This window comes from Canis lupus, chromosome 14 (genome assembly GCF_003254725.2).
Source record: "Canis lupus dingo isolate Sandy chromosome 14, ASM325472v2, whole genome shotgun sequence".
Lineage (NCBI taxonomy): Eukaryota > Metazoa > Chordata > Mammalia > Carnivora > Canidae > Canis > Canis lupus.
This window is the reverse complement of record NC_064256.1, coordinates 46,566,030-46,593,487: the sequence shown is the minus strand read 5'-3', so window position 1 is coordinate 46,593,487 and position 27,458 is coordinate 46,566,030. Positions and strand designations below refer to the sequence as shown.

General features: G+C 34.4%; 1 protein-coding gene across 6 annotated transcripts in view; it reads left to right on the top strand.

Annotated features, from left to right (window-relative positions):
* The window catches only part of DPY19L1 (dpy-19 like C-mannosyltransferase 1), a 142,067-nt gene that overhangs the window by 44,645 nt on the left and 69,964 nt on the right, over window positions 1-27,458 (top strand). For 5 of the 6 annotated variants that reach the window (XR_003143157.3, XM_025464610.3, XM_025464609.2 and 2 more), the window contains exons 8-13: window positions 9,695-9,786; window positions 11,666-11,765; window positions 13,930-14,007; window positions 20,964-21,050; window positions 23,234-23,293; window positions 23,836-23,916. Coding sequence is in view for 5 of the 6 variants with exons in the window: in XM_025464610.3 (XP_025320395.1) it covers window positions 9,695-9,786; window positions 11,666-11,765; window positions 13,930-14,007; window positions 20,964-21,050; window positions 23,234-23,293; window positions 23,836-23,916 (498 nt within the window). In the remaining variant the exon portion in view is untranslated. The remainder of the gene's footprint in view (window positions 1-9,694; window positions 9,787-11,665; window positions 11,766-13,929; window positions 14,008-20,963; window positions 21,051-23,233; window positions 23,294-23,835; window positions 23,917-27,458) is intronic. The other variant, XM_025464611.3, reaches the window with a different exon arrangement.

Below are 27,458 nucleotides of genomic sequence, written 5' to 3'. Positions count from 1 at the left end.
TGTATTTTTAAGTCTCCTTTGCAGAATATTAATTATATTATACCTCCAAACTTGCACATATCCAAGAGTTTTTTAAGGAGAACACTATTCTAAAAAGTATCAACTCTGGATCTAAACTACCTGTGTTCAAATCCTGGCTTTGCCATTTAGTGGCTCTGTGACCTGAGCAAATTATTAATCTCACTTGCCTTAGTTTCCTCTTTGTAAATGGGTGTAATGATGGCACATATCTCGTGGGATTATTGGGGGTTTAAATGAATTCATAAGTGTAAAGTTGCTAGAACAAAGTGTGGCACATAGTAACTACTAGGTAACTGTTACTTTGTGTTATTATTATTAATAACTTAGTTTAGATTAAATTCTAATAAAAATTCAAGATGCCAGTGACCTCTTTCCACCAAATCAATCGTAATTGTAAATGAATTAATATTAATATATGTCTACCTGGTTTTCTTTCATGGTAAATTTTGTATGAGAGAAAGATAAGAATGGTTGGCTTTTTTGTGTGAAGCAACTTAATACTTTTATGCATTTATAAACTCAGTATGTGTAGTTTTTGAATATGCACATGTTATAAAGCCCTGAGAATAATCATACTAAAACTTAACTGTAGAGTCAAGGTTGAACTTTTTTTAATTGTTCAGTGGATTACTAATGGATATTGAACTAATACATGTTTAGTGTTTGGAATCACAGAAATTTAAAGCTAAGAGTGGCCTTATAGATTAGGGCATTTGAGACAAATCATTACAATATGGTTTAGTCTGACTTCTGAGCAAAAAATAATTTTTTGGCCTCTTCTTGACTGGATGCTTCTCAATGTCATAGCGTGGACCACAGAGCATGTGGAGGCACAGATCCTGTGAGAATGACCTAAGAGATCAGAAATAACAACTTAACAATAGAGGAAAGGAGCATTGAGTTCACAATAAGATGTTGGAGGAAAGAGATTATAGAAAAATTTGAAGCGAAGGTGAAGTTTAAAGATGACTGTCTGTTAAACAGAAAGGTCTATTGTGTTATTCTCAGCCTCAATTAGAGCTTGTCAATTCCTGATTTTATGTTTTTCTTATAATTTTAATCCTCATGTAGCTCACATCATTCCTTACGAAGTCTTTTCAGTTTATACCAATGAAATTTGGACTATTCAGATCATTTTTCAGGTTGATAGACTTTTTTTTTTATACCTTTCAGCTACTTGGTGTGTTTAAATATGCTTAGACATTACTTTCTACTTAAGAAAGGGTAAACTAAATGTAATTGGAATTAGAATTGAAGTTTTACTGAAATAGTCAAGTAGGTAATTGTACTTAATGTCAGAACTTAGCTTTAGAGTAGAAAAGTAACCATTTGGAGTAAAGACATTAAAATGGAGGGAATAAATTATAATTTTGGGTAAGATAAGGGTGAGAATTGAAGTATCTGAAACCATTTTTTAAATAATTTAATATTTATTTTAGTTTTCAGACTGCAAGATTGTCAAATTCTATTTTTTTCTGGATTTAAAAAATGTTGCCCAAAGCATATATCAGAGAAGCATCTGCTCTGGTAGTACCCATTCACGCATTTAGTGAATTTTGCTAGAGTATCACAGTGTTGTGCTAATTACAATTGCTGGTGGCTTACTAAGTGGTACCTACCCTCTTTCTTAGGAGAGGTATTTTAATCATGTGAGTGATTTACATACCAAAAAATAGTTGTGAAATGTTACTTGCCTTTAAGTTCTATTTCCATCATTCAATTTGCTCTCTGCTTGAGTCTAAGATAGAATATGATGTACTTTTGAAAATATTCTTTCACTCAGATGATTTTACAAGGGAAAATTTAGGGCCTTAAAGAACTACAAGATGTATGGTATAAAAGGATTAATCAAAAAATATAAAACAGAAGTTGAAAACCTTCAAATCTGAAACCTGTGAAGAAGCAGTGAAGGACTCATTAATTGCTCATAGTAATGATTAATAATATTGAGGTTATATGTTTCATAATAAAAATTATATTGATATTTTTCCCTTGTCGAGCTTTTTTTTTTATTAAATGTTGACCCTGTCACTATTGAGAGTTATTGCTAAGATGAAAACTAACAGTTTTGCTTTGCCTTTTGAATCCTTCCTTATTATAAGATCCAATGTATGCTGCACGGCTGGATGCTGCAGGATTTTTAGCATCCTGACTAAAAAGCATTTAGAGGAGTATATGAAAAAAATGAAATATAATATTTTTCTTTAATTTTTGACTGTTAAAAAATTCATTATATGTGAAATAAGTTTGTTTAACATTTTCATGGTGAGATTTTATAAGTTATTACCAAGCACGACTGATGGTGTTTTATATAAAACATGCTCACATGCTCACAGATAAAAAGATAGGCACATATGGGTAAGAAAATCCTTTTTTTTTTTTGGAACCAAAAAAAAAAGTAATTCAGAGTAGTATATGAAAGATTTGCTATCGAGGCATATCTAATTAACCTTTTTTTTTATTACCCATAACGTATTTCTGACCCATACTAGTTTCTTAAAGATTTTTGAACTGAACTAAGATAATGAAATTATAAATGTACATGTTCCTAATTAATTATTGACATAGTTATGTTATTTGTGTAAGGTTTGGAAAACAGTTCTTAGAACACTTTGAAAACAGCCTCATTAATCGGTTGAATGTTCTTGTATGGTAGATAAGTAGTAAATAATAATATTCCAGTTTGCATAATAATTGGAAGCACTAAAAGGTTAAGTGTTTGGCTCAGGGTTGTGAAGCAGGGACAGAATTCTAGGTTTCCTGATTAACCATGAATCTCTCCAAACTTCTCTCAACACAGGTAATTCAGATAGGGGAATAGAATTTCAGTGATAACACCACAGTTTATCTTTTACAAGTCAAAAGTACAGAGATCTTTCCTTGCTAATTTATGAAACTTTTTTTCTTCTCTTTCTCTTTCTCTATTCCTTTTACTTTTTCCCTCCGTCCTTTCCTTCCTTTCTTTCTTCCTTTTCTTGTGAGGGTAACCTTTTGGCCAGGACATTTTATTCTGGGTCTTCCTTTTATTTGGCTGGATTAAAACAGTGTATATAGAGGGCTAATTGTTTGCAGGGTACTTGTAGATGCTGAGGATATGTTATTAACTCAGTAAAACAAAGATCCCTGCCCTTGTGGATAATCCTGTGAAGGTGGGACCATCTTCTACCATCTACCTACCATGGGAGAATATTGGCTTATTTGGGGGAGTAGCAAGAGCTCCCCATTGTGACAGGAGCAGAAAGTGGAAGGGATGAGGCCAGTTAAAAGTGGGAGGTGGGTTGTGGAAGGAGCCATTTCTGTAGTCCTTGTTGGTCATTGTACAGTTCATTTGGAGAGGTGGAAAGGCCATTGGAAGGTTACATGCAGAAGAGTGGTGTGGCTTAACTTATTTTTTACATTAATTTGGAAAATAGTATGAGTGCAAGTTGTATTATTTATTAAGGCTATTGAGAGGTGTACTTTGGATTTGTGAATTTATATTAAACTTGCATAAACTCCAAAAGTCCCCCCCCCCAAAAAAAAAAAAAAAGATTGTGCTGATCTTAGATAGGAATGTGTCTATTGCTTAGATTTGAAAACTGCCTATAAATGGAGTAGAAGAGCCTACAGCTCCCTTTGTGACCTGAGCCCTGCTGGCTCTCACCATTGTCCAGGATGTTTTCTTTTCTTTTTTTTTTTTTTTTTTCCAAAAAATTTTTTAAAAGATTTTATTTATTTATTCATGAGACACACACACACACACACACACACACACACACACACACACACACACAGGAACAGACACAGGCAGAGGGAGAAGCAGGCTCCATGCAGGGAGCCTGACTGACATGGGACTTGATTTCAGGTCTCCAGGATCACACCCTGGGATGAAGGCAGCGCTAAACCACTGAGCCACCTGGGCTGCCCACCAGGCTCTTTTCTAAGTTTCAATTCCACTGTCCTTCCTTCTCTAGTTCCCAGAAAGGACCACTCCTTTTCCTTCCTCAGGGCTTTTATACATACTGTTTCCTATTCCCCTCATACTTCCCTCCTTTTTACCACCTAGTCATCCTTCACATCTGGACACCTGTGTTTGGGTGTCAGTGATATTTTTCATCCTACAGGTCTGGGTTTCCATCTGGTATAATTTATCTTCCGTCTTAAGAACTTTATTTAGTGTTGTGGTCAAGATCTGCTGCCAGCAAGGTCTCTTAGCTTTTCCCTGTCTAAAAATGTCTGTATGTTGCCTTTCTTTTTTGAAGTGTATTTTTGCTGGATGAGAATTCTAGGTTGGTAGCTTTACCTTTCAGCACTTTAAATGTCATTCTATTGTCTTCTGGTTTCCATTGTTTGATGAGAAGTCAGTTACCATTCTTATTGTTACTCTGCATGTAATGTGTCTTCTCTGATGGTTTGAAGACTTTCTTTTTATATTTGGTTTGATGGTTATAAATTTAGATGTGGTCTTCTTAGTACATGCCCTGTTTAACAGGCTCATTGAACATCTTTTTTCTATGGGTTGATTTTTTTTTTTTTAAATCTGTTTTGGAAAATTTTTAGTCAGCATCTTCTCTTCAAATATTTTGTTTTTCCCATTGTCTCTCTTTTTTGAGGATTCTCATTCCATGTATGTTCAGTTTTGGATGTTGTCCTTTTGGGCTTTGATACTCCTTCCTTTTTTTTTTTTTTTTTTTATCTTTGTCTCTATTTGGGTGTTTTCTCTTGCCATATCCCTGAGTTCACCGATACTTTATTCTGATACGTTCAGTCTGCTACTCAGTCCAATGAATTTTTCATTTAAGATACAAATTTCGATTTTAGAATTTCATTTTTTTTCTAGAGCTTCCATTTCTCTGTAGAAAATTCCCATCTGTTCACCTATTCTTTTTCTGTACATTTTAAACCTAATTATTATAGTTATTTTAAAGTCCTTGTCTGTTAATTCCAACAGACACATTATCTAAGAATTTAGTTCTGTTGGCTAGAATTTACTCTTGATTGTGGGTTTTAATGTCTCATAGCTTTCTATTTTATGTAAGACATGTATAAAAAATGATAAAACTGGAAGTAAATAATTGCTTTCACTTGCTTTTTTCTTTTTCTCAGAGAAGGAACATTTTTTCCTGTGTTAGAATGGAAGGTGAGGGGCTGAGCATTTGGATCTCACCATGAGTCCTGCTTTAGCTGGACAGGGTTGCAGTTTTCATTGTTTTACTTTACTTCCAGTTTGAATTAAGGAGATCTCTGCTCTTTGGCTCAGTCTCCAGCTTCCTAGACACTCAGCCCTGGTATTAGCTCTTTGATCTTAACCAGCATTTGAATTGAGACGGGGATAGTTTTCAGCTTTTTAGTTTGTTTCCGTCCATCTCTGGATTCATCTTCAGCAAGTTTCTGGAAGCTGAGGAGTGTGGGAGATTGTGAGATCTCTCTGCATTCTGGCTCTCCCCCACTACTGCTTATTCTGCCAAATTCGTGTGTGTGTTAGGGCTGGGGTGGGGGATGTTCAGGATTGGTAGAGGAGGGGGATGTTATCAAAAAGATTTATTTTTGTGTTTTGACTTTTCCAGATTTCCGTGTATGTTGTTAAAAGTCTATCTGTATTATATCTGGTACCAGCAAAGACTGTTTGTGGCAGGTCCATACCTAAATTATGCAGTTGTTCCCAGGTGTTAATGTAGAGCCAACAGATGTTCTATATCTTCTTTTGGGTTATATCTAATTCCATTATAATTTTTGTCCTAAAAAGGCAGTACCACAAAAGTACACATTTCTGTATTTTTTTTTCTAGCTTTTTACTTTGAAAAATTAAAAGTCTACACAAAAGTTCCAGATTCACTTTCTTTGGCCAGTTTTAATATTTTCCCACATTTGTGTATTCTCTCTCTTATACACACTCCTACACACCACAGACATTTTTCTAACCCATTAAAACTGAGTTGTAGACATGATGAAATATATTTATGTTAGATTAATTCTTTAGTATTTTATGGATTTTTTGGGTACTGTTCTGTGCCTTTGATATGTCTCCATCAGTCTTTGAACACTTTTTCTCGAGGAAAAATCAAAAAGATGTTTCAGGATTGCCTTACACTTTCTTGCCCCCAGATGTGTAATCCACTGTTTTCCAAGGACCCTTGGACCCTTGGAAATGGTATTTAGAGACCACAAAGAGGTCCTTGGTGTACCCTTGGTACTTGGGTGTAATTCCTTTTAGGTCCTTTCAGCAGAAAGCCAGTAAATATACTTTTAAAAAATCATTAATTTATACTGATTCCTCCAATAGTTATCATAGAGTTCTTCTTTACCTCCCCATATTTTTATATTTCTCCTCACCCCGATTTAAATGAATTTACTTATTTGTTTCATTTTAGAATACACACAAAATAGTTTCTAAATTGGTACACTAATCCTGCTACCAACAACAAATTTACTAAGTAAGGCTTGAGATTTCTTTGCAATTCTTTTTCTTCTAAGAGTATATTCAACATTATTCTTCTGAGTATATTCTAGTCACAGTTCAAAAATTAAATAGTTCAAAAGTTACTTGAATTATTTTTCCTTCTCTGTCACTTTGATAATACAATTAAAATAATTTGTTGTAGTTTATACTGCCTTTGTGTCTTGACTAATACTTTCATACTATAGACAGTTCTGATTCTCGATAACATTGTGAGGTGTAGTTTGCAATCACAAGGTAAAGGAGATGATATTGATAGCATTTTGTCAGATGTATTTTCTATTTTGAATGAGTAGGAAATGGTCAAGTTTGAGTCATTGTAACAATAGATAGAGGCATGAAAATGTAATTCAAATGCTTTTCCAACAGAGTTTACTGTTTGCAGAAGTTTTACATATATTTAAAATAGTATATACTGATATTCTGAGAGTCCAGAGACAAAAAAAGATGTGTTTCTTTTCATAGAATTGGCAGAAATTCTTTGTAAAGATAGAACTTAATAGCAGTCATATATTATTGCAGTATTAATTCTTATTGAGCCAAAATTGTGTTACAAGTTCAATTGATGTATATGACTGACTGGTTAATTGGGCAGCATATCAGTACATGGTACAAAAAGAGACAAAAACTCAAAGAAAGCTATCTGACTTATTATCAGGGTACAACACCCATCAGCCCCACAAAGCCCACACCAAGCTAAAGGTCTGTGTAAACAGTGGGACTACCCTAAGTAACATCAAGGAGGAGATGGTCAAACTATGGCTGTTACACCTAGCTTTTTTATGGTTAGCATCTGGATAATAAAATTTTTATGCTTATACCATTCTCTGCAGAGGAGTAGCCAAACCCATGGTGGCCACAAATCTTTTTTGAAAGCATTTTTAAGGGCAAGGTCTAACACAATATTATAATTAACATTAAGTTATATAAAGCAGTATTATAACTAATAAGGCTGTGTAGCATTCAGAAGTGGGATAATTTGTTTTAAACCTAAACATTATACCAACAACAATTTATGACTGACCCTACAAATATCAGCTCTAGTCAAAACTCTTGGGCCTAACCTTAATCATGATCTGTTTGTTACTAACTATAATTTATAATTCAGGAGTTAGTTGTACTCCTATTTAGTTTTAGATTACGAAGAGAAGTATATTAGATTATGATAGATTTCTAATAGTGTAAGTGAGCTATTTGAAAGTAGAGCTTGACAAATGAAGCTACTTATTGCTGAAATTCCTTGGCTTTTTGATTCTGGAGTAAATCTGGCTTTCCTAAGTGTAAAATAGGAGCTTGTTCTCGTCAATACCCAGGCAGTATTATGCTGCAGCATTATTCATTGCTCTGAAATGTGTGGTAAAAATTGCATACTGTGTAAGAGGGTAGTTTAAATAAACAGTGAGATTTTCATTGTGTTCATTTTCACACTTCAGGAATGTCTTGTATTTTGTCTGACTGTTTCATATAGTCGTGTAACCCTTTGTGAAGGATTCACACATTTATTCCCTTCTTTAATTCCTAAATTTCAAGAATATGCCTTTAGAAGGCATTGGCATTTTGACCTGTCAATTTATATTGAGAACTGTATTATAATTAAAGAAAAATAATTATTTGTTGAAACTTAAAGTATGATTAAAGCAAATCTGTATACTGTTTTCAAGTTACAGGGGTCATCTGAGCCAACAATTATGTTTGTAGATCTAGTAAAGCACGTTGTGTTATTGAAACCATAAGAAGCACTTTCACATATATTTGCATTCCTTCACTCAACATTGTAGAGGCAAAAGACCTTGTTCTTGGTTTCAATTCTGTAATTTGTCCTTCTCATGCTACTTTACAAAGGACATTAATTTAGTTTTAGAGAATTGAGTGACTTCAGCTATTAAAAGAAGCAAGTTTCTAAGAGATGGCAACATAGTTGATTTGGGTAAAAAAATAAATGTGAGTGAACAGTCTATATGAAGAAAATTCTCAATATATAGTTTAAATATTTTCTTCTTGGTTTTTGCATAGGAATCGATAGCTTTATAAATTGTGTTTATGTATCTCCACTATCATACTGAAATTTCTAGTTAATTTAGTAAACAGATTTTTAAAATTGTATTCCAGTAACAACAAATATGCATTTAAAAAAGACTTTTTCAATCTTTTCAGAATTTTCTTGTCTGTATAGCTCACTTATAAATAGATATCTATGTTAAATTTCATCAGGGATAGTGAATTTTAGTTAAAAAAAGGAAATTGGATCAAACTTTCCAGAGCAATAGTAGAAAAATCTAATAGTCTGAGGTACAGCTAAAATAAAGGAAGTGCTTATTTCCACTGTGGTCTTTGTAATTCCATATAGTCTTTAATTGCTTGACTTGAAAGATGTAATGATTTCTTCTAATGTGACTAGCTTAGTAATAGTAATATCTGACTTTATATTTCATCCAATGCAGTGTTCCTTTAATTGAAAGATAGACTTATTATTTAGTATAGATGCAGAAAAAAAATGATAGAGTACTAAAACTGGGATAGAACTTTTTTTTTTAAAGATTTTATTTATTTTAGAGTGCATGTGAGTGGAGGTAGACGCAGAGGGTGAGGGAGAGAAGGAATGAGATGGAATGTTAAGGTCAAAACGAGTTCTTCAGTAGAGTTGGTACATGACATTTTAGCACTTTTGTTATTTTTTTATTTGATCCCCTCTGCCACTTTTAAATTTTGGCAGACGAGGGTAGCTTGGGGAAAGATGAAATAAAAACAGAAATGGAGGAGCACTTTTTTTTTTTTTTAGCAGCCTTGTGAATAGAAATTTTAACATTGATGACTACAAAGAGTTTTGAAGTATTGGTTATGGATAGTTTTGCTGAAATTCAAGTGGAAGGAGACAAACTAGACTGGCTTATACAACAAATTCAAGTGAAATGTTTTTGATTTTGGCAGAACATTTTCTTGCTGGTACTTTCCGTACCTTCCTTTTAGGCTCTAGTTGAATTTTTTTGGTATTTGGTGTTGACAATTCATGTTAATATTTCACAAGATCTTCTGCTGTGTGTGTCTTCCTCTCAATAATGTTTCCTTCTCACTTTGCGGTTTTGCTGTTGGTGGAAAACCTAACAGCTTGTTTTCCAACTTACCATTTAAATTATGTGTGAAAAAACTTTTTTGTGTGTATGAGTAGCTGCCTTCGATTATTATGTCTTACTTAACAAATTTAGCAAATAGACCGTACGCAATGAATTTTGTTTTCAGTGCACTCGTGTGATGTGGACCCCACCTCTCCGCGAAAGCTTCTCCTATCCATTCCTCGTCCTTCAGATGTTGCTTGTGACTCATATTCTCAGGTAACTTTGATTTACCTTAGGTCTCCTGTGTGTGGATTTTGCACTGAGTAACTTAAGCTAGGATTTTTTAAGCTTCCATAATAAAAAGAGTCAATGTAATGAAAAACTTGCAATGGTGTTGCTAGGTTGAATTCATGGTTATTTTAAGCATGGAACTTCAAAATATTTACTACCAAAAACATTTCCTTCATCTGCATTCTAGTCTTCTTCCTTTTTTTCTTAATGGCCCACAGAGCTGCTCGAGGAGCAGCAAATGTGCTTTTACTTCACCATCTCCACTTCCCCAAGTCATTCTAGGCCACCACCACAGCTTCCCAAAAGTAGGCAAGAGGGAGGGGGAAGACAGATGGCAACAGAGTGTAACCTGTGAGATATCGTCCTTCAGAGGAAAGGACAGTTTGTAGAATAGTTGTGGTCAGCTACGTGAACATGTGTAATTCTTCCTATATTTGCTTAGTATCCTTGAGCATCAGATCGTAGGTGTAGAAAGAAACTGCTCAGTAGACTGGAGATCTCCTAGGGGAATTCCTGCTGAGAATTGCGGATTGGATTGGGCTCCTAAGCTAGAGAGACCTTACAGAGATTCAAGCACCATATGAGAGGAAGAGAATAGGACCGGGAACAGTTCTCTCTCCTTTCTGTTGACAAATGCTGAGTTTGGATAGATGCTACCTTGATTCAGAGAGTAAAGAAAGAGAAAATGGGGACTATGGAAAAAGATAGAGCAAAACAATGAAAATCTGAAGATGGCTCAGACTAAGAACTCCTTTTAATGATCTGCAGAATTCAGGAGAACCTGGTTGAAATCTGTTACGCCAAATCCTTTGGACGATCTGTTTACCCTGTGACACCTCAGCATGACTAGAGCCGTTAGGTGGCCTTGTCTCTTAAGTACGATTTCTAGACAGGCCTCTCTCTGAATGGGGGAATGTATTCACTCCATTAAAAATTGCAGGTTTTTATCTAATAAGTTGGTTTCATACCTCACAAATAAGTTACCTGGATTTAAAAAATACTTAATTCATGGGCATGATAGAAAGAATTGGATTAGAATAGCAAAGGAGGTCGTCTTTGGAAAAGGGACACTTAAGGAAGTAAAGAAAGGTACCTCTTGGTGGGGTTAGTGCCCCAGGTAGGTTTATCCTGAGGAGGATTTCTTTAAGATGCATTCCTTGCAACCTCCATACATCATGTATGCACTTCACTTTGGGAAGGTGTTAGGCATGTTGGGGGCTTCATATTAGCCTGACGATTTAGGAGAAAAGTACTTCTTAAAACTAGCATGAAGGTAAAATTAACTCACATTCCTCAGAATCCCCTAAATTACAAGTCAGGACCAAAGCAAAACCTCTAAAGGTGGTTCCAGATTGTCCCCCTGCTTTTGCCACCTCTTCTCTTTCCTGTGACCTCCCTGTGCAGGACCTGCTGTTGCCTTGCATCCTCCACAGAGTCGCCCTCTGCTCAGCCGTAATCTGAATTCCCCTTGTCGGCAAAATACTTAGCACTTAGAATATACTGCTTTCTCTGCTTTTTTATAGACATCCTCTGTCTCTGCAAATAACGCTATTGGATGCAGCATTAAATATGTTTGATTATGAATTCACTGAAATGGAGTTTAAAAAAAATTCCATGGATATACTGACCCAGCTGCCCTCTCTCTCTTTGGCAAGCTTTGGTTTTACAGTAGTAATGGGTATTTACTTTTCATGGAAAGTGGTAGTTGAGCGTCAGGAAGTATAATTTCTAACCCATTGGTTCATTTTATGTCTGGTTTATGTTACAACCAGATCATGTTTAGAGATTCTAATTTGCAGTAGTTTGGGCCCATGCTATACTACCGTGTGGTGAAACTTACTCATATTTATTTTCTCTTCCCAAGGGCTACAAAACTTTATAGAGGAAGCTTGATTGCACTCTGCATTTCCAATGTCTTTTTCATGCTTCCATGGCAGTTTGCTCAGTTTGTACTTCTTACTCAGGTAAGGGGCTTATATTTTTAAGCTGAATTATGCTTAGTTTGTTTGATTATGTGAACTCATTTGTATAAAATTATAGAACTGAGAGATTATATGATTCTAAGTCCTAAAATGTTTTTTAGTTAGTACTTTTAAAGAGAGTTCAGGATAGGGAAATACGTAAGATTTATGTAAGGTTATTTATTAGTGAGTGTTAATTATTTGCTTACTAATGGAATGCATTTATTGAATTCAAATCAATAAGAATACTTTGTTATTCAGTATTGTTAGTGTGTTTAAAAGAGGACTAGTGCTATAATTTTAAGTATTTCTCTTAAATAAATATATTTCCTTTGTGAACAATGCTGTACATTCTTATCCACAGGATAAATGCACATGGAATAACTTGGGACAAATAAACTGTTCTTAGTTCTATAACTCCTCTACCAATATGTAATTTATCATTTTTTTCTCTGCATTCTTGCCTTCTTCTCCCTTTAAATGAAGGTATATGAAGCAAGGTGAAGGTTCCTGGTAAAAGAGGGAGTAAATCATGTGGTCTCTTCCTGTGTTCACCCCAACTCCCAGCTACTTCTGTTTCCTCATTATGCTGGCCATATTCATACTCCTATAAAGCAGTGTAAGAGTTGCTTTGTAATTTTGGAAATGTCTTGCTTGAGACATGAAATAAGATCTAGGTTTGAGTCCTAACTGTCCACTAGCTGCTTAACTTGGACTAACTGCTTAATTGTGCTTAGTTTCAGTTTTCTCATTTGTGAGAGAGAGAGAAAATAAAAGAACCTGCTTTATTGGGTTAGGATCAGATGAGGGAATGTATATGAGATTTAACACATTGCTGGTACCTAGCAAGATGTCAGTAAGGTTAGCTGATCTTATCGGTACTTTTTAAAAAGAGATTATTTGTACTTAATTCTTTCTTTGATCTTTTAGACTCCTTTCTTTTATTGTTGTTGTTGTTGTTTTTTGTTTTTTTTTTTTTTTAGCTTGGTGACATTTTAAATATTCCTCTTTAAAAAGGTCTCTGAAAGACACCCTTTAGAGATCCTACCCTCGTAGGCCTGCTGTGTGTGTATTACATGGCCCTGGGGTGGACAGGGAGAGTTTCCATTGCTTCCAGCTAGGGGTGATGACCTGCTTTTTGGTGGGTGAGCCGGGGAAGGTGTTGCATGGAGTGAGGGTTTTCTGTCGAATAACAAGGCACACTTCCTCACACTGATGGTGTCATAGGAGTCTCACCTTAAAGCAATGAACTGTTTCCCATGGATCAATCTGGGGAAAGAGAAATCTTGTTTTTCTTGTTACTGGGAAAATTTGTTGTAGAATGTTTGGAGATAAAAAACTTAATGAGTGAAACTTAAGTTATATGTTTAAATATTCAGCTACTTTGTAGCTTATTTATGCCATGTTTGTGTAGTAGGGGAAGCATGGGACTTCATCTGAGTTGCTTTCTGCCTGAAGAAGGGAGGAGAGGCATTGTTTGACATAGTAACTATATTTTACAGAGAAGTATATTATCATCATTTAATCAATCAATTCACCTAAATAAGTCCAGTACTCTTTGAATTCTTGGTGAACAACTACACAGATTTCTTCAAAACTGTAAAGAAAGTTAAAAGTTGTGAAAGTACTCCTTCTGATTTGAAATTTGATGGATTTGATGACAACAAACACCTGAATATTTACATAAATGAAAGAACACTAATGGAGATTCTTGTAGAGTGACTAATAAGCAGAACTGAATGCATTTTTACACACACATGCATTACATAATTACTTTTAAGTTTAATGTACATTTCCAATTATGTATTAATTGTCATATGTTATAATTAAATTTTCATGTTTTTTGATTGGGCAAGGCACTTTGTAGTTGTACATGTTGGCAGTAAGTTGACATTAAAATGAGTATTGTTTTGAATGATCCACATAGTAGGTAATTCAAATGGTTAATTAAAGCTGTTTATGGAAGAAAAAAATCAATATTTGCTATATTAATATGTTGACTATATTCAATAATAACTTGGCAGGTAAGAGGGAGACTAAAGAATTCCCTTTGAATATAAATATGAATCAATGTGATAAAACAGTAAAAATAATCTTTTTTTTCATTCTTATAGCTATTCATTATATGTAAGTCTTATTTGTAATATAACTTCTTTTTAAATTTCAGATTGCATCATTATTTGCAGTATATGTTGTGGGATACATTGATATATGCAAATTACGGAAGATCATTTATATACACATGGTAATGGTTTAAAATTATTTTTTCCGTTTAGTTTGACCTTAAAACAAACTCCTGATTAGTATTTGTTTTGCACATGGTTGAAACTAGTTGTAACAGGATTCCATAACTAAAACAAGTGTCATTCAAATACTGTGATATAACTAAAGGCCATGTTTTAAATAGGCCACCAAGAAAATTTTAATTTGGGTCATGTTACCTGATTTGAGATTGTGCTGGACTTGCTATATAAGTAAAAGAAAATTCACGAAAGAGAAACACAGACTGTTGTATTATCCAGGAGCCTTCTGTTAAAATGAGGTGGAATGGTCATTTGCTGAGCACCAACTATCTAGCCATGTGGGTCATACCAGAGAGGAGAAATACACAGATCCCAGCATAAATGTTAAACATCTTTTGGTAGAGTGGAGGAAGACAAGAGAATTGAGGACAAATAATAGATACAGTAAATGGACAAATTATATATAGTATGTTAGAAGGTGATAAAGGAAAGAATAAGTCATGATACCCCAGGGAGATCAACAGTGCCAGTGTTGGGGGATGGGGCATTAAGATATCAAATGAGGTGGTTAGGGCAGGTCTCATTGAGAAGAGGAAAGTGTGGCAAAGATTGGGAAGAGAGGGAGTTAACAATTATGTGTCATGGAGAAGAATATTCTGGGTGGAACAGTTAGAACAAAGGGCCTTAAGGCTAGATGGTTGATTTTGACGAATGTTTATCCTTTAAAAATGTGTCTTCTCTTTGTCATTAGTTCTACAATTTTAATGGTTTTTTTCTATAATTTTGATGGTATTATAATATGTCACTATTATGTTTTATTCTCTAGTAGCTATCATATAAAATTTTATTACAATACGTGTAGGGAAGTTATAACAAAGTTATAAAAATGAACAAACATGAACCCACTCTCTAACTGAAAAATAGAACCATCACTGCTTGGGAGCCTTTGTGTGCCCTGGACACATTCCTCTCACTTTTCCTAGAGATAGATAACCACTGTCCTGACTTTTTAAATTATAATTAACTTGCTTTTCTTTATGACTTTACCATATATGTATTCCTAAATAATATATCTTTATTATTGAATATTAGTTTTGTTTTTAAGGTTTATAAAAATAGTGCCTGTTTTTTGAGACTTAATTTTTACTTGGGTTTCTGAGATTTAGATGTTACTGGAATTTAGACATTTTCCTTGCTTTATATTTTCCATTTGTCCATTTATTTGTCCATTTTCTTGTTGAAAGATGCTTAGGGTTTTTTTTTTCTCTTCTTTTTTCTGAGTAATGCTGTATATTGATTGTCATATATACTTCCTGAGGCATATATATTAATTTCTCTAGGGTCTTTACCTACTAGTAGAATTCCTAGGTGGTAAATTATATACATGTTCAACTTTTTAATTTAATCCTGTATTGTTTTTCAAAAATGATTGGACTACCTCGAACGGTAATGTATAATATATAGCTCATATTCTTGTACATCCTTTTTAATTTTGTCTGTTGGGTGAGTATAAAATGGCATCATATGGCCTTAATTTGCATTTTTTCTGATTCTCCATAAAGCCAAAGATATTGTACTTTGTTTATGGGCCCTTTGTGTTTCCTTTTTTGTGATATCCCTGTTTTTGTGACATTCCTTTTCACATCTTCTATCAGTTCTCTTAAGTCCAAGAGAGAATGGCGTCTGTTTTATTCACTGCAGTATATCCACTATTTCCATTATTTATTTTTATGCTTTTATGCTTGACTTGTTCCTGATTTGGCCAACTACTGTAAGGTGACTTCTTTGTCCCTTTAACATGTCCTCAAGCTTTGAGATTTTTTTAAAAGAAATTAATAAAAACTAAGCTTCATCAAATGCTTTTCTGCATCTGTCTACATGATCTTGTGTGTTTTTCTAATATGTTACTGTGGTAAGTTATATTAATTGATATTCTACATTAAAAACCTTGCTTTTCTGGGCTAAACATAGTTTTTATATATTGCTGGATTCACTTTGCTGTTGTTTTGTTAAGATTTTTAAATCTCTGTTCGTGAATGGGATTTGATAGTAATTATCCCTTTTTTTACACTGGCTTATTTTTTTTCCAAAGTGTTTAATATAGCTTTTTTTCTTCATTGCAGTAAAAGTCAAAATAATTGGCTAGCATTTAGAGTCAGTCAGCCACACAGCCATATAGGCAACTATGAGTGGGGTGTTGACTCAATTACAGTTATAAAAGCACTAATATTACACAGGTTTAGTTTGTAGTAGGACCTATCTTGGGTGAAGGGTATATGTTTTGTGATGTGATTTACTAACTATGGAACTAGTTTCTTGCTGTGGAATGTCTTCTTCCATTATCACTTTTCAAATTCCTAAATCCCTATAGTTACATAAAGGAAAAAGATACAAAATTATTTCCAAAAAGGAATTTTTTCCATTTTTTTATTGTGGTAAAATATATAGTAACATAACATTTACTATCTTCATCTTTTTAAGTGTACATGTCAGTGGTATTAAGTATATTCATGGTGTTTTACACCCATCACTACCATCTCCCAGACTCCTTTCATCTTGCAAAATAGAACCTCTGTACCCACTAAACAATAACTCCCTATTCCCTGTCTTTCCCCCAGCTCATGGAAACTCACACTCTGCTTTCTATGTTTATGATTTTAACTGTACTAGGTACCTCATGTATGTGGAATCATGTAACATTTGTCTTTTTCTTAATGCATTATTTTACTTAGCTCATGGTTCTACCCATGTTGATGCAAGTTGAAGGGTTTCCTTTTTTATGGCTGAATAATTTTTGCATTGTGTGTATATATGTATATATATGTGTGTGTACATTTACACATACCACAATTTCAGTATCTATTCGTTGATGCAAATTTAGGTTGTTTGCATGTCTTGATTCTTGTGAATAATGCTGCAGTGAATATGGAAGAGCAGATATCTCTTTGAAATCTTGTTTTCATTTTCTTTGGAACTGCTGGATCATATGGTAGTTCTAATTTTAATTTCTTAAGGAACCTCCATACTATTTTCCACAGTGGCTGTACCAATTTACATCCCCACCAACAGAGAAAAAGGGATCCCTTTTCTCCACATCCTCCTCAACATTTACCTCTTGTCTTTTTTATAATTCTAACAGGTGTGAGGTGATATCTCATTGTGGTTTAGATTTACATTTCTCTGATGATGACTGATGTTATTAAGCACCTTTTCCTGTGTCTGTGGGCCATTGGTATGTTTTCCTTAGAAAAATGTCTGTTCAGGTCCTCTGCCCATTTATAATCAGATTATATGGGAATTTGTTTGCTTTTGGGCTAATGAGTTATAAAAATTACTCAATATATTTTGAATATTAACAACCTGCTAGATGGCTTGCAAATATTTTCTCCCATTTGTAGGCTGCATCTTTCTATTGATCATTTCTTTTGCTGTGTAGAAATCTTTTAGGTTGATATAGTCCCACTTGTTTTACTTTTGTTGCTTGTACTTGTGAACTCACCCAGTACTGTCTGCATCTGGGCTTGTGTGTGAGGGATGGGCAGCTGCTTTTGAGATAAAAGCTGAAAGTCACTCCAGTTAACTCCGTTTCTCATCAAAGAGTTCTCCTGGGAGTTGCAAGTCTTGATAGGCTCCCAAGTTCCCAAATAGTTCCAGCAGACAGGTTTGGCCAGTGCAGTGAGGAGACAGATTCCTGCCATTTTCCCAGAATCCTTTGACTCTGCTTGACTGATTTTGAGATCAGATTTATTTTAGCCCCATAGAATTAGGGTAGGATATATGTATATAGAGTGGATGAAATGTAAAGTGTCCCAACCTCTTCTTTCTCTGGTGGATTTTGTGTAAGATTGGAAAGAATATTCCCTGAAAGTTTGGTCGATCTTGCCTATTAAATTAGGGCCTGTTGTTTTCTTTGTGGACAAATTTTAAATTATTGATCTAACTTGTTTCATGGTAATAGGACATTTAGACTTTTCTGAGTAATTTTTGGTAACTTTAATTTTGCTAGGGACTGTCCCTATCTAAGTTTTAAAGTTCACCAACGTAAGTCATTCACAGGGTTGTCATATTTTTTATAGCCTCCTAAAATACAGATACTCAAGACACAAATACTAAATAACTTGTAATAATCTCTGCTTTATTCTGTACCTTTTAATTTCTCAATTTTTTGCTTTATTGACTTTCAGATTTTCTTCCTCAAATTTAAATTCACTGAGGTTTTTGAGCAACCAGTTGTTTGTCGAACATTTTCTAGGTCCTAAGGAAACAGCAGTGATAAAAACAGTAAAAAGAAGAAAAAAAAAAAAAAAACCCTTCCCACATGGAGCTTACATTCTAGTGTACAAAGAAAGCAAATATGTAAGATAAACAAGATAAACAGTTACGTTAAATATTAGTAGGTATTACTGAGGAGATAAAACAGGCAAGGATTGTGGGAATTACTGAGTATGTAGGGGAAGTCAGAATTGAAAAGGGTGCAAAGACAAGGCCTCACTGAGAAGTTACATGGTGATAGCTAAGGAGTTGAGGTAGCCAGCCACTGGGTTAAGAGAAGCAGCAAGCATAAATGCTCTGAGTTTGTGAATGTACCTAGTATGACCTAGGATGTGGAAGATACAGCCGGATTGGAGTGAGATGGGAAAGAGTAATGTGAAGTGAGGTCCCAGATATTAGTGGGGTAGGCCCTAGAGGGTCTGTAGGTGTGTGAAAGGCTTTGGCTTTCCCTTAACTTGAGAATCAAAGCCTTTGGAGGGTTTGAGCAGGGAAGTGGCCAGACTGGCTGCTAAGGTCAGAATGGACCACAAATCTTTCTCTAGACCTTTAATACTCCCTTTTTAAAAAAATACCGCCTTATGTTTTTTCCTGAATACCCTTGGCATTGCTTTACCTAATTCTTGGTTATGGATCTGTTTACTCAAAGTGATGTTATTCTGCTAAATTTTGCTAAAATTGATTGGGAAAGTCTATTCTTAAATTTTAGTACTTAAGGGAAAAAGCTATTGTCATAAAATTTTGAGAATTTAGTGTCTTACTAATATAGTAAGTATAGGAGAATAATGTACCATGAAAAGTTCATTCCTGGGAATACAAGAATGATTTTGACAGCATTAGAAATTTTATTAATATAATTTATCACATCAGTATATTTTAAAAAGATAAAAAATCTGATCATTTCCTTTGATACTATAAAGGCATTTGATAGAAGTCAGTAGATATTTCTGATTTTAGGATTTTAATCAAATGAAAATTGATGGATAGTTCATTGAAATTTTAAATATATGCATATACTTCAACTCAGAAGCTAATAGCATCAAAGAAAATGATGAATCAATAGAACTATTCCCATTAATGCTAGAAGCTTGACAAATATGCCTACTGCCACTCTTATTACTTAAGTTTGTTGCAAGAATATTAACATGAACTAAAAAATACATGAACTAAAAAAATACAATACATGAACTAAAAAAACAAGACTTTTAAAAGTAAAGGAAGATGATGAAATATTGTTTGCAGGTGATGTGATTTTGAATACCTAAAAAACCAAAATTAATAAACTAATTATTATGAGAAACAATGAAAGAGTATATTCATTTCTGCATACTTTTAACATTTTATCTATATGCAGTCAGAAGATGTGATGAGAAAAGACTCCTGATATAAAAGCAACAGAAATAATATACTTCAAAATAAATTTAATATGCAGGATCATCTGTATGAAGAAAACTTTACACTCTGGTAATGAATGTAAAGGGACTCCTAAAGAAATGGAAATAATGTGTTATTTTTGGATCTAAAGATTCGATAGTGGACAGAACTCTAAATATGCTATGATGTACATTATCGAATAAAGTGGTTCTAATAAAAAGTCAGCCGTTGAAACTTAAGCTGATCCTAAAATTCAGATGAAAATTCTAATATATGGATCAAAAATAGCACTTCTAAAAGAAAATACAGATTATTTTATTTTTAAAAGCTTTTCTAATAATGGAAGACCTAATAGAAGTAAATGATAGATTTCACTAACATAAAAATTGGGAAAATAATCATAATACAGAAACACCACAAAGATAAAAATGAACTTAGAAAAATATTTACAACATATTTACCTGATAAGGAGTGATGTTTTCATAACATATAAAGAGAGCTCTTAAAGAAAATAATTAAAACCCAGTAGAAAAATGGGCAGTAGGAATAAGCAGTTCAGCCCCACAACAAAAACAGCAAGTAGAAGAGAAGATGCTGTGTCCCACCAAGTATTAAAAGAATGGAAAAGTGAAACAACGAGGCAACATTTTTCTTGTATGAAATAGTCAAACTTTTTAACAAATTGATAAAAGTGTGTAGCAGCAGCAGTTCTCATGTCTTACTGATGGGAGAGTAAATTGGTACAATATTTCTTATGACAATTTGTCAATATTTTTTCAGGTTTCAAAATGTGTATACCCTTGATCCATCAATTCCACTTCTAGTAATTTATCTCATGAGTGTGTTGACATGTATATAAGATACATACCTAAGGATGTTTATCATAACAGTGTTTGTAATAGGAAACACAAAATAACAGCAAAATAAAACTGGAAAGTACTTACCTGTTCACAGTAGTCTTTGGTAAGACTCCAGAGTGTTGCTACCAAATGAATTAGATTTGCTTGGATTCATATAAAAAGCTCTCTGAAACAAAGAATAAAAGCAAACAATAGCATAGCTTATGGGCCAAGTTTCCATTTGTGGTTTTTAAAAAATACAGACTGAGATTTGTATTCATGAATGTGTGGAAGGATGCACAGTAACTACTGATGGTGGCAGCTTTTGGGTTTTGAAATGTGGGATAGAATGTGGGCTGTTTTCATGGTGTATCCTCTTTTGAATGGTTTGCATTTCATCATGGCATGTGCAATTTTCAGAATAAAAATCAATGTTTTTGATGTGCATTAATTATATTTTTCTTGGATTTTTCCAGATATCTCTTGCACTTTGTTTTGTTTTGATGTTTGGAAACTCAATGTTATTAACTTCTTATTATGCTTCCTCTTTGGTAATTATTTGGGTAAGTGTCTCTTAAGTATGTGGCTATTTTTGAAACTAATGGTTCTCTAGTTTTTTACTCACTGGCTTGAAATTCGTGAGGGATTTTTGATAAGAATCATCTCCGGTATTTTACTGAATTCATGTATATGTGATAGAGTGCTCCCTTCCCAAACAGGAAAGAAACACAAACGTTAGTATTGGAAAACAGCATCTTGCCTTATACCCCTACTTTGCCCTTTCTCTTTACTTGTCTTTTCTGTCACCTTAGTCCAGGTTCATTTCAGAGGTTGTGTGCTTCCTTCTTTATCGTGTTTCCTCCCGTCTTTGCAGTTTTTCTCCTAGAGCTCCACTCTCTGACTCCCTTGCCTCCCCATGGCATCTCGCAGCAGTCTCCTGGTTTCACTGTGATCCAGAAGCTAGGAACCTTGGGCTCTTTTAGTTTTTTTAGTCATGTCTATTTGTGTAAAATATTTAGATGGTTTAAATCAGGTGATGATTCAGTTATATTTTGCTACATCACTGCAAAGAGCAGATTTAGATTATCCGGAGACTATGTTCTAGAATTAGAGCAAACGGTGAAAGGTCATCTAATTCCTTCTGCCACTTTTGGCAGGATGACTTTCTAAATAGAAGTCTTCCTAAATTTAAGGACTTCCAGAGATGGGTGTGCCTTTATTATTAGTAGATTTAATTCGCCATTACAATGTTCTGTTAAGAACATTAAGAGGAAAGAAATTATTCCTTTATTTAAAGTGCACATGCTTTAGCATGAGGCTGTTTTCCTGAAGACAAAAGTATGTTGTTTTGTCTTAAGTAAAATATATTCTGCTTCTTAAAATAAATAGATAAATAAATAAATAAATAATATATTTTATAATAAATAAATATATATATATATTTCTGCTTCTTAAATAATTGTTTAGGTTACCCAGATTACTTTGGCTTTCTTGATTCTTAGAACCAGTGAACCAATTGGGAACTTCCTATTCCTTTTCCCTTTTCACAAGTAACATTTAAGATCCCACTTCCCAAGAATATGCCTCTTTCCAGTCTGGGCCGCTACCCTTTTCAGGTTGTGTAGTTTGAGTATACGTAGTCACAGATATTAGCAGTTAGTATATAGGGATGCATAGTTTTCAGCAATGACAAAAAAAGCACTAACTGGGCTGTTGTACTTTGAGATTAATGATAGTTCTTACAGTCAGTGAATTCTCTTTGTAATCGGGAAAAGCAACGATGTACTCAGTGCTGCATTTTACGTGTGTACACAGGCAAGGCCTGCTATTACTTAGATTAAAGTGCATGATTCTTGATACTCGTTTCAGGTACTAATAAAATCTAACCTAAGTTCATTTGGCAGGAAGCTTTGATTCAGTCCAGTACCTACAATATATCAGGTTTTCTTTTAGGTGCTTGACGCTAAGGTGTGTCTTGGCTATGAATAAAGCATATTTATGTATATTTCATATTTGGGTGTATAAAAATAAATGACGCCAACAGTTATAGAATATAGAGTACGTATGCGTATTTACCTATAAACACACATCTGCCTATTTTTATTTGTAGTTATCTATTTGAAACCTAAATCTTATCACTTTTTGTGTTCTCAGATATTCAGAAACTTCTGAAAACATTTAACTTGGGTTCATGTATTTATGTTTTGATCTCCAACTGTATTTTTGGCAAGTTTGAAGTAGCTTTAGCTCTTTATGGGTACTATACTTTGGGAATCTATTAATTTCCTAGAGAGAGAGAGAAGATTTGGTAGAGAAATACTTAGTTGATCATTAAAAACCCCTTTGTAGTCATTCTAAGAGTTGATAATACTTAAAATCTTATGACTATAAGACACCTGTCTAAAATTCTGAAATTATTATCTACTATATATATATATATATATATATTATATGCTATTATATATTATATTGGTTCATAGGTAAATCAGAGATGTAAAATCAGTCATAGAAATTTATGTATGGTAATTCGGTTTTCAATTTTACAAAATCACTAACTGATCTAATCTGCTTTGGATAAAATAGAGCTATTTTGTAGAGTCAATGACCTTGTGCTGATACTATATGGAACATTGACAATGTGCTGAATTTTAGATTCTTGAGAGTCTTATTACATAAAAGTGTTTTTTGGTACTTGAATTTATGTATATAAATATTAACTGTATTCTATGTTGTTTTCTCCATGAAGGTTATACTGGAAATGAAACCACATTTCCTGAAAATAAATGTATCTGAACTTAGTTTATGGGTAAGAATCTATCTATTAGAATGCATAAATTTTTCCTTTTCTAAAATATATCATCAGTTTTATGTTTTACTTTTAAGGAAATTATCTATTCTTATGTAATGCAGGAAATCTAACAGCTTTATGACATAATTAAGACTCAATTTTAATGTGCTAAATTGCCCTTTTTATGTGGCAAGTTAAAATTAATATTGGATAGGTGAGGAATTCTAGTTTTATTTCTTTTATCACTCATGTTTTTTGGGGGAGCAGTGCATGTGTAAGAGACTATTAGTAGAAGGAGAACGTAACTGCAATTGTTGTGTAAATCTCCTATAAGATATCTTAATTTTGATAATATCACATGTGTTTTTATTTTTGGTGATAGCCCCTTGATTTTGGAGTAACATTCTTTAAGCTGCATTTTTTAGCACTTTTTTCTGGATATGGAGATACTTATTTCACATGTGATTAAAGCATTGATTAGTTACTTCCTCAGCTGTGTCTTAGGAATGGCTGTATGAAGTATCAGTTGATTTTTGTTTTGTTATGTTTTCCTTTTGTAGGTTATCCAAGGATGTTTTTGGTTATTTGGAACTGTTGTACTAAAGTATTTGACATCTAAAATCTTTGGCATTGCAGATGATGTAAGTGCATTTTTGCTTAAATTTGGAAGAATCAAACAGGCTAAGAACGAATTACTTGAGTTACTAAAGTACCACTATTAGAGTCAAATTCTAATATGAAGTCTATTCACTTATTATTTTGTCTATTTACGATAATAGAAAATAAATGTGACTGTGTGTAGTCTGTATTCTCCAATATTAATTTCTTGACACAATTTTGTTATTTTAATTGATCTTTTCTTTATCACAAAGATTTTAAAAATTTAAAGCAAAAAAGCTCTAGAGATTTTAGCTCAAATTTTAAGGTCCATTACAGTCATTTTTCTCTGGCTTCTTTATAATCCCCTTCAGTAACATGTCAGTATGCCATCTTCAGAGTGTCTGAAACTATAGACCATATTATAGTCTCATTCCCCCAACCCTGTTTCCAGGTCAGTGTTTGTCAAAGGTTTATTTATATGTAATTTAACCCAAGTTAGTCTTACTAAGAGAAAGGTTTTTGGTTGGTTGTTTTGTTTTGTTTTGGTATTTGGGTAGGAGAGAAAATGAGAAGAATTCTGTTTTATAACTTTAAGTATTCTTCCTATCCATAACTTTATTTTGCCTATTTTATTTTGATGTTTTAGTAAACACACTAATTACATTTTAAAAAAGAAGCAGCACCACAACCACAGAAAGAGTAAAGTAAACCACATATTTTTTTCTGTAATTTATTTTCATTGACTATCTTTCCTCCGTCCATAATAGATTAAAGCTATAGTTTTAAAACTGGGTTTTGTAAAGTTCTGGAATTTCCAAGGATTCTTCTGTAGGGTCTACTTCCCAACCCCCCTGGCGGGAGCCCCTCTTTCACCCACAGTAGTTTAGCTTTGATTTCTTAGACATTGGACAATCATAGAGCTTTTTGTTTAAACAAGGGAATTTCTTGTTTGAAAAAGATTGATAGCAATTGGGTTGTTCAATGGGCAATCTACAACTTGTGGAAAGACTTTTTAAAGCAGATAACTGTAGTCTGAAATTACTTATTCATTCATTCAATATGTACCTGCTATGTGCCTGGCAGTAGAACAGATCCTAGAGATACAGAATAGTAAGACGTCGTCTAGCGGGAGCTAGGGATGATATATAGCAACTCTAATACCATGTAATAAAGGCTGTGATAAAAACAAGAATAGAGTGCTGCAGGAACTCAGAGGAGAAGAGTTGGAGAAGGGTCCTGGAAGTCTCCTGAGGAGAGCTAAAAGGTTATTGAGTCAGCAAGGATGCAGAGAATGAACAGGAAGAAAAGGGAGACAGCCCAAGTTCTAGGTGAATGGAATCTGTCTCCTCACTGAGGGAAGACAAACCAGTTAAGGTTTGCCACAGCCCGATGTTGGAGCAGGACCAAATAAATTAGGAGTAATGTAATTGCAAATTTAATATTTCTAGAAATCTGATCAAGGATATCAGCTCATAAATTCTGAATCGTGACATTGGTCAAAGGAAAAGACTGCAAGGCCACACAGCCTTTAAGAAGCATTTCCACTCACCCTTCTCTGTTAAGAAAATTAGACACTTCCTCATTCTTTAGGAACCACGTAAGCCATTTCTCAGTATATCCTGACTTCCCCTCCCTGTTCCTGTCAACACTCTTCTTGGTAGAAGCCTGGGGTTGTCTGCAAGGGAAGCTCAGTCAGTACCATGACACACAGTTTTCACTGGGGGGCTGGTGACATAGGCATCCTCTGCCTGGCACATATCAAAATTCCAGACTCCCAGAAAGAATGTGGGTGCTCAGCGTAAACCAGTGTTCATATGATTTAGGTACAGTAAGCCACTACTCATTCTCACTTAAGGTGGTAGGAGCCATCTGTAATCCAAGTTCCCTGATGCCAGCTGGGCACCAGCTTTGCAAGCAGGTTTTTCAAGGAGAGCAGTCAGGCTTGCTGTGTTAACTGTCATCCGAACATCAAGGTTGTCTCACATTTTCCTTTCTTCCACACCTTCTTGGGTCTTCATGAATCTGCATACCATGTCCCAGTCATTCATAGATTTATGGAGATCTTGGGCTCAAGGATCCCTGAGCCCATGTGTGCAGCCTTCCAGTCCACCGGGGAATGTGAGAACTGATTTACCCTCTTGTTGGTTTTCCCATTGCCAGAATCTCTAAAATTTCTAGCTAATCTGCTCTTCACTGGGCAAGCAATAGAACATGAGGCTGACAAAGCTGTGAGCTCTCACCTTTCATTTCCTGCTGTTTGATGCTTTTTAACAGTACCTCTGAGCATAGATTTTTTTTTTGCATCCCGTCCCCAAACAAGTCAGTACCTTCTGGTAGCAGAGGTTCTGCTTTTCATGGCCAGCCCCACCCTCATGGAACTATTGGGTCTACCACCCCAGGGAAGTTGAGGTGCTGCTGATGGTGAGTGGGAAAAGCCCAGGCATGGATGCCACAGACACCCACTATTTCCATTCACTGTTCATCAGTGCTTATATGAATGAGTGCTTCTCAATTTGTTTTCTATTTAGTCGATTTCTAGAACCCGATATGGTTGTTTTGACAGTCTCATCCAATTGAATTGGTGTTATTGGGGGAGGGGATTTGTCAACTTCTTCCTCTGCCATGGGAAAGTCCCCATTTTCATGGATTCTTGAGTGTTGATCCAGCCTTGTATTTCTTGGATAACCCCACTCATGCACAATGTATTTGTCTTTCTATATATTGTTGGATTTGGTTATTAATATTTTTAAGGATTTTTGTCTGTATTTTTTTAAAGATTTTATTTATTCATGAGAGACACAGAGAGTGAGAGGCAGAGACATAACATAGGAAAAGGGAGAAGCGGGCTCCCTGTGGGGAGCCCAGTGCAGGACTTGATCCCAGACTTAAGCCGAAGGCAGATACTCAACCACTGAGCCACCCCGGTGTCCTTTTTGTCTGTATTTATGACAGATATTAGTCTGTAGTTTTATTTTCTTATAATGTTTGTGTCTGGCCTTGGTTTCAAGGTAGTGCTAGTTTTCTTAAATTTTTTGGAAGTATTGAATTTTACTTATTTATTTAAGAGAGAGAGAGAGAGAGAGCGCACGCAGTGTGAGGGCCAGAGGGAGAGAGTCTTAAGCAGATTCCCCACTGATCGTGGAGCCTGATGTGGGGCTCAGTCTAACAACTCTGAAACCATGACCTGAGCCAAAATCAAGAGTTGGTTGCTTAACTGACTGAGCTGCCCAGCTGCCCCCAATCTCCTATTTCAAAGAGAATTTATATAGAATTGATACTATTTCTTCCTGCAATGATTGGTGGAATTTGACAGTAAAGCCTTCAAGGCCTAAAGTTTTCCTTATGAGAGAATTTTCTACTACAAAATCCACTTTCTTTAGGAAGTTATTGAAAATCTATGTCTTTAGAGGAAACTACCCATTTCATGTATGTAATCAAATGGATTATGTTTTTTAAAAAAATATTGTAGAATTCAGTAGAAATTTCCTATTAAAATTTTTGTATGGATGTAAAATGATCTTTTACATTATTTTATTTATTTTCCTTGTTTGGATTCAGGATCAGTATTAGTCTCCTGTAAAGA